The following is an 8,619-nucleotide window of genomic DNA, read 5'->3' as shown; positions in this document are numbered from 1 at the left end:
GGAATGCATTTCATTTTAGCAAAAGGAACATGAGCAAGTCTATGATGCCAAACAATGTCAGTTGTATTTATAGCAGCTTTATTACAAGTGGAAGACAATATATTTACAGAACAAGGAAAAAAACTAGAATCAGACACGGATGGTAAGCTGCTGCATGCATCTGATAGGATAGGCTGTTGTTGAGAAGGTTTCTCCCACACAAACTTGTACAATCCACTATCCAATTTACCAAGATCCAGAGGCTTCTTCAGAGAAGGGCCCTGTATGATGCATGACATTTTGATAAACTGAACTATGCAATCAAATTGTTCTGTAAGTTTATGCACTGGGATGAGATTATGTTTAAAAGAAGGAAGATAAAGAATATTTTGAAGAATGATAGACTCAGTTAAGACAAAAGAACCTGTGCATGTAACTTTAACCTTATACCCATTTGGAAGGGAAACAAGAAAGGGAATAGGTAATGGAGTGATATTAATAAGAAAGTCTTTATTAGAAGTCATATGGTCAGATGCACTAGAATCAACTATCCAAGTCAAAGAATCTGATGTACTCAGCAAAGTAGAATTGAAACTATAAACGATATTCTTGGGTAGTAAAGTACCAGCGAAATTGGCAGAACTCATGACGTTGGGTTGAGGCCCACAATCAGAGAGATGAGTTTGCTGTAGTAATGAAATCAACTGGGAATACTGCTGTTTAGTTAAACCAGGTACTAAAGAACCTTGATCACTAGAAGCAGCAGTGTGGAGAGATGTCTGACTACCAAGAAGATGTTCAGGAGCAGAAGAATCAGACTCTATGCTCACATTTGCAGCTGTTCTTCTTCCTTTAGCAACCTTGAAAGTGGAAGGAAAGCCATGGAGCTTGTAGCATTTATCAATTGAGTGCCCAAGTTTCTTACAATATTTACAAAAGGTATTAGCCCTAGATTGATCAAAGTTCACCCTCTGATTGAATTGTCTTTGGTGTCCCTGAAACTGGATGTTGAGTTGAGGCTAAACAGGTTTGTTTACACCAGAATTGACATTAAATGAGGCTGACTCAGAGACAAATGGAAGAGTTGGATTAATTTGCCTCTGTTTTTCATCTTGGAGAAGAATATTGTAGACATTATCCAGAGATAGTAATGGATGCATCATTAGCAAATTGCTTCTAACACCCACATACACCTCATTCAGGCCCATAAGAAATTGATGGACTTTGTCCTCTTCTTTCTCCTTTTGAAGTCCCTCTTTAGCTACACAAATGCAGGAGTTTGCATGGCTGCTGCACATTACCCCCAGTTCATCCCATATCTTCTTAAGTTTGTTAAAATATGAGGCAATGTCTAGAGAACCTTGGTAAGTAGAAGCAAGTTCTCTCTTTAACTCAAACACTTTGGTCCCATTTACACTTCCATATCTACTATTTTACTGTTTCCAAATACTTTCAGCTGTTTCAGAATATTGGACACTTTCAGCTATATCAGGAGATAAGAAACTAGTCAGCCACGATATAACCATGTTAAGCAATAGGATACATCTATCCTATTGCTTATACTCAAGTGAATTTGCATCAGGTTTGACACATGACCCATCAATAAACCCTATCTTATTTCTAGCGGACATGGATACTATCATACTACGTCTCCAACCTCCAAAACCAGTCCCTCAAAAAGGGACACTCCGGGAACATCAGACGAAAGAAGGAATAGAGGGGAGGAAGGGTCAGAAGTATACTTAGAAGATCCACCAATACTGGTAGATGAATCAGTAGTACCAGTCATGATAACAAAGCACAATGTAGTCACACAACGATTCAAGTAAGAAACTTTGACCCAGCAAACGATTGTCAACAATTATCAATAACCACAAGATACGAACTAACAATTTGTATGTAACAATACGGATAAGTGATAGGAATACCAGCCTTCTTCGCGACCTGAAGAATTAAAGGCATGGATATGCAATTAATATCTTCGATGGAGCTTCAAACAATTTCGAAAAAGAACCCTAAACCATTGACTGAAGAAGAACTTCGACGAACACCAGAAATTCAAGAGTAAACCAGCATTGTAGCACTGTCGATTGCGAGAAAATGTAGACAAATCCAAAAAAATGCATCCTTGACCGAAATCAGCAGCCAAAAAACACAAAGCTTCAGCAAAAATGGAAACTTGACGAAATCGAATGGGGTAACACCGCTCGATAGAAGAAGATGTGGACAAACGGATTCACCGCTCTAATACCATGTTAACAATGAAAGAATCGAACAAATTGAAGGTTTGTTAATGGAGGATTAGGGGTTCTAGAACTCTCCTGTTAGAGAACTACATAACCGATGGACTGAAAATATGAATGGGCTAACTATTAAGAGCTACTAATGCTAAATGTTATCAAGAGATAAATAATTGGGCCATGTCTATGCTTTTTGTTTTGGGCTGGATACTGAATATTCTGAAAACCCAACAATAAAAGCACAAATATTATTAGATAAAGCAACAGGGAGGGAAACCAAATGCGTATTCTAATGAAGATAGTGAAGAAAATATGTCTGGGGAAACAATCTTTTCCTGAGATCTGGCATGGCTATGTCGTTTGGTAGAAGACTCGCATAGTCACTGCTGGCAATTTTGATTCTTTGAGGTGTTGAGTATCAGAGACACAAAAAGACCTCTATATTATCACAACCCCACTCACTATTCCACAATATAATTGTGACAAAACGACAAACGAACAAGTGTCTTATATCTAATAAAAAATACTTTTATAAATAAGAAGAGAGATGTAATTGAAGTCCACCCAATTAATTAAACAAATATCCTATTTGATTTGACACAAGTTAAACATACTTTGGAACCTGCAAACAGAAATAGTCGCTGTAATCTGATAGTTCAGAATGCAAACTAAAAGAAAATAGTATAAAGTTAAATATCGTTCAACATATGTTTGGCAGTAAGTACTACATCTCTTTCATTCACGCTGACATTTTTCCTTAATATGTTATAAAAAGAATGATATATTTAGAAATAATATAAATTATTGATTTTATTTTAACTTTTGCAATATGTTTTTATAGCCACACAGAAAAATTCATGGCATGCTTAAGTAGAGGTACTTGCTAGTGTGAGCAAACATGTTTAGACAACAGTAATATAAGGAATGAAAGCAACTTGTATTGGTGAAGAACATATTCACCATGTGGTGCTGTCCAGAAACACCAGCTTGATCATAATGGGCATTTTAATTTATTGTAATAACTTAATTAGGAGGAGTAGCATGAAATGGGCTGATGATATTAGTTGATAATTGGTTACGACTGTAAGATGTGGATATCTAATGGATAAACGAACATAAACAACGATGAAATAACATGTAACAATTGTGAGTTCATAATTTCATCATTGAAACTTAAGACATCTAAACGAGGATGTGAAAGCTTGAAATAAAATAGCCTCAAGTTTGGTGAAGAAGAACCTTTAAAAAACATTCCAGGCACCGGATAATAAGTGAAGTTTGGACCTAATTCAACCCAAATTAAACTAGCTCATGAAATGAAGATTAACCAAAGCAATAGCAATAAGTAGACAAATGATCCCATCCCACACAGACGTGGGACTCTAATAAAATCAGAGTAAAAATACTACTCATCAGTCCCAATTTATACGGTACAATTTATACGGTATCATTTGGCATGACACAAAGTTTAAAAAAAAAAAGAAGACTTTTAAAACTTGTGATTTGAAGCAAGTCTTAAATCTTTGTTTGGCTATAAATTATTTTATTACGAGTACAATAAAAAATTTGAAGTTAAATTATGTTTAAATATAAAACGGTGATATTCTTTTTGGAACAGACTGAAAAGTAAAGAGTGACACACGAATTGGATAAAGGTAATACTACTATTCTAGATTATGTTCTACAAGATATTTGGATGTGAAAATGCGTTTCCAAAATTTACGGGTAAGACTTGGTCCCAATTACGTTTTCAGTCCATTTCTTGTGTGAAAAAATACGAGAGAGTAAAAGAACTACGAATAGCAAATTTTAGAGGTTGGACTTGCGCATGGATTTGAACCCACACCAGCACAGGCAGCCCAATTATGTTGTCAGTCCATGTACAGAGAGAGAGAGCCATTCCATTGATTTGCACGATTATGGACCGGATATTTCTTGTGTTTTAAGTTTGTTTTATTATATCTTGTCCAAACAACATTATTTTATAGGATAAAGGGCCAAATATACTCTTGTACTATGAAAAAGATTTAAATATATCTTTCGTTATACTTTGAGTCCAGATATATCTCTGTCGTAATACTATTGGTTCAAATATACCCCTCTTTTGTTAAGTTTGTCCAAGGTGGTCATCCAATCATACGTGGCACTGATATTTGATAATGTGGATGCCACATGGCATGCCACCCAGCAACCCAATCCATATATAGAAGACTGAAATTTGAAATACAATATTTTCCATGGTAGCGGTAATGGTGGCAATAGTGGTGAAATTTTAATAGTGGAAAAAAATATAAGGGAGGGTAAAATGGGTTAGGGGTGCTGAGGTGGCAATTCATGTGACATCCATCTCATCAAATGTTAGTGTCATGTAGGATTTGATGTCTACCTTGGACAAACATAACTAAAAAAGGGTATATTTAAATCAATAGTATAACGGCATGAGTATATTTGGATTCAAAGTATAACGAGGGATACATTTAAATATTTTCTGATAGTACATGAATATATTTGGCCATTTTTCCGTATTTTATAAACATGTGTATAGGTTCTTTCGGACGCGTTGCTTTCGAAACGATATTACTGCATTATCTTCATGCAAAGACGCAAAGAAAATGAATTTTGTTGCTTCATACTTAAAAGTATGTTGGTGTCACTCATGTGTCATTTGATCTTATGTTTCTTATCCCAAAGCCAGATTAAGGAGGTTACTGTGATAAGAGAAAAAATCAAGAGTAACGTTTGCGTATCAATTAAACAAAAATTTAAAACTTGGGCTCATGTGGCCACCCACTGGTCGGCCCAAGTGGAAGTTCCCAACCCACTTGGGTCTCTCAAAATTTCATTCCCTAGAAGGGTAAACGTGGATCTCTCCGCTTTTACAGGCGAGACCAGTCAATAAATTTCTGATTGACACCATGATTTTTTTTTCTGTTTTCAGTTTCCCCTGACAAAGTCGTAGAATTGGATGGTAAGAAACATAAAATTGAAATTACATCAAAGTATAAATTATTCAACATATCTTTCATTTACTTTTTATCGAGAAGTTTTATTGTGGGTCTCACACAACTTAGAGGCTCATTTTTCTCTCATAAATTTGTGAACCCCAAATTTTACACTTTTGGATTCACAAAATTTGGGTCCACAAAACTGCGAGACAAAAAAGTGCTTCATACAACTAGTGTCAGTTTTATGAGACACAAAATAAAATTTTCCCTTTTTATCTAATGAAAGATATTTATTCATTCAAATTATTTATTAAATGAAAAAGGATAAGTATCTATCCTAAGTATAAATTGGTAACCTTGCAATGATGGCCTTTGGAAATTGATCAAATTATATGTTTGAAAAATCTATCTACAACTTATAGTTTTACCTATCAAATTTCAAGAATAACGGAGAAAAACATTTGTGTTTCTTAGTCTCATTCTGTTGTTGTCCAGAGTAACATGAATAAAAGGCATTAGCAGGGAAAATACAACTGAAGTGGAATTCAAAAAGGTAAAGAACGAATAGAAAAGGAAAAGAAGAATTTGGGGCTAGACAGCAGACACAAGCAAACAAATAAGAGAAAAGAATTCTTGTGGAGATTGGTGAAAGTTTGGTTTAAGCTTTGTCACACAACTTTGGCGTGCAAATTTTGACAAATATGTAATTGATGAAACACGCCACTAATTAAGGGAGCTACCTGCATCTTCTAATTCTTTTCTTTTTCTATAATTATTATTATCCAATCTCCCTCAATCCTCAGTCAATCAGGCCACTCTCTTTATATTTTCTTTTGCGCACTTTTTTTCAAACGTGTCTTTCGTTTGGAACGGGAAAATCATAGGTTGAATGATGACCCAGAAAGTGTTGCCCACACTTGTCGACATTTCCTTAAAATATGGAACTTTGCATTTTGAATTATTAATTGCCAAACTATTATACTTACAAACCTGGATTAAGACACTTCTACATGAAATAAAAAAGGGTGAGTGGTAAAAAGAAGCTCCATACTGAATTGCTTTAGCTTAAACTTGTGCCATTGTTCTTTGTTAATTACCTCAGGCAACTCTCTTTTTATTTTGTGCTCTTGTCCTCAAACGATTCTTTCATTTGGAACTGGAAAACAAAAGATGAATGACCAAAATAGTATCTTGTCCGCATTAGTAGACATTTCTTAATACTATTTGATTGCCCAAAGTATTGGCTTACGAAAAAGGGTGGTGCAGCGGAGCGGATGAGACTGCTCCTCCCTTAACCAGAGGTCTAGTTCGAGCCTCGGGTATGAAAAAATTCTTGGCAGGGAGTGCTTTCTCCGAATGGGGTTCTACCCGGCACGGATCCGAATATATTCGGGCCCCAATGCGGATATCGGGAGAAATTGGACTAAGAAATGTTTACTTTAATAAAGAAAATACCAGAAACAAAAATGGATTGCAAAAAAGCTCCCACAGTGAATTGCTAGAGGTAAAACTTGTCCCATTGTTTTTGAATGGGATTATAAAAACTTGTTGCTATTCCAATAATAAACTATCAAATACAGCGGTAATAGCGGTAAAATATAGATCAAGAGACTGGAATTAAAACGCATCCAAAATTCACAAGACTTATGAACGTAGCAAGAATCCAACAGTAAAAACTGAGGTGTGCGTTGTTAATTCACACGAATTCTTCTACCTCTTCAGCTGGAAAATCGAAATTTACCGGAGAGACAGGTGAATTGCTTTTGATATCATCGTGCATGAATCCAAAATTACGTAGCACCTGATTATCCGCAAAGTTCAACGCTCTTTCCATTCCCACCCAACATTTATCACCCACATACTCCGCAGCATGGTCCCCACTACACGGCTGACATCCCGTGAAGTGCGTTATAAACGGCCGCCTCCAACCACCCTTCCAATCACTGCCCTCCGCCACTAACGGCTCCCTCGCCGCCGCGTAACTCTCGCTCACGGCCTCCGCGTGTCTCCTCCGCAACTTTGGTACGTCTCTGTCTATCTTCACGTAATTTCCCGTGATGTTATCAAATCTATCTACTATTCCTAACCAATACCCGTGTAAGGAGTAATCAGTAATCGCGTGAATTTTGCGCCTCCATTTTTCTTCTCCTTTCATTATAATATAGCTCAGTGCCGATTGATCGTCGGACTCTGGGAAAGTCTTATCCTTGAAAGTTGTCCTTAATATTTTGCCCCATTGCTTGTATTCTCGACTTTTCGGGCCCATATTGGCCCAAACGTCTAAGAAATCCATGGACCACTGGCAGTTTCTTATAAGAAAAATCCCTGCATTAATGGCGACCCAGCTTTTCTTTTTAAAAATCAAATCAGGCCAGCCATGAACGATGAAGTTGTAGTCCTTGTACTTGTGCAGTGGGATTTTGAAATCCATGTCAGTGAAGATAGCATCCGAGTCAATCCATAAAATCCACTCGGATTCAGGATGGGCCAGCATGGCGGCCCGAACAAGCGGTATCTTGGCCCAATAGGAACGCATTTTAGGGTGCAAAAACGTGTTACCGTAAAAAATATCGTAGCCATGGATTCTACAGTAGTCAACTTTGTTTTTAAAAAACCTTAAGAGTAAATGATCACCTTTAGGATACTTGCATGGAGTGGGCTGTGATCCAGTGAGGAGGAGTACACGGTTAGCTCTTCCGGCGGCAAATGTAGGATGAAGCTTCAGCCACTGGATTCTCTTGTCGTCCCAATTTTTGATAGGTTTGTTAATAGTGTAACTGAGTTCCGGGTCATCGTAGAATGTCTTTTCCGGTGGGTCATATCTCCGGTCAACGGCTTCCCGGTCCGGTGGACAATATTCCGGTGAAGTAACGTTTTGCTTGGATAAGAAATTTGAGAAATTAGGAAAAGGATCAGTGAATGACCAAATAGCACAGACAAGTAAAAGAGCTACTATGGCTGCTAAGAAGAGAGATTTGTCTCGTGAAGAAGATGATTGTTGTTTGGCCCGAAACACGTTATGGGCCATGGCCGGTGTACGTAAATGGAAGGTAATTGCAAATATGGGAGTAGTATTAGATTTAGAGTGAGAACGTCTCGGGATGCAATGTGTGCTTTAAATGGTCTATGGAAATTAAATGGACCAGCAGTAGAAATACTACTATAGTATATTAATTAGTCAGCTGGATGGATCTGATTGGACTTTAGGAATTGAGTAACGAAAATTGCTGAAAATTAAAATATTGTGGAATCGATGAGAAGGAATAATATATAGTAAATTATAAGTAGGGCTTCTTGATTCTTACAAGGAAACTTAAGATCTGTAATTAATTCGCGCATTTGCTTTCCATATAAAATATTAATTTTGACAAAATGGGCATGGACTGGTTGAGTAAGAAGATTTTAATGCTAACAGGGTACGTGGGCGTTTTTAATCTATCTAGGGTTGAGATTTG

General features: G+C 36.8%; 1 protein-coding gene across 1 annotated transcript; it reads right to left on the bottom strand.

The window, feature by feature from the left end:
- Nucleotides 1–6,635: 6,635 nt before the first annotated feature.
- On the bottom strand, nt 6,636–8,555 carry LOC104213748 (glycosyltransferase 6-like). Its single transcript, XM_009763294.2, has one exon. The coding sequence runs from the start codon at nt 8,190–8,192 to the stop codon at nt 6,861–6,863; it is 1,332 nt and encodes a 443-aa protein (XP_009761596.1). The 5' UTR covers nt 8,193–8,555; the 3' UTR covers nt 6,636–6,860.
- Nucleotides 8,556–8,619: the final 64 nt, after the last annotated feature.

The sequence above is a fragment of the Nicotiana sylvestris genome, chromosome 2, assembly GCF_000393655.2.
Source record: "Nicotiana sylvestris chromosome 2, ASM39365v2, whole genome shotgun sequence".
In the NCBI taxonomy this organism is placed as follows: Eukaryota; Viridiplantae; Streptophyta; class Magnoliopsida; order Solanales; family Solanaceae; genus Nicotiana; species Nicotiana sylvestris.
This window is presented reverse-complemented; position numbering and strand designations above follow the sequence as displayed.

Bases quoted from the DNA above. Each gene is read 5' to 3' on its own strand.
- LOC104213748 (XM_009763294.2), bottom strand. From the start codon at position 8,192: ATGGCCCATAACGTGTTTCGGGCCAAACAACAATCATCTTCTTCACGA.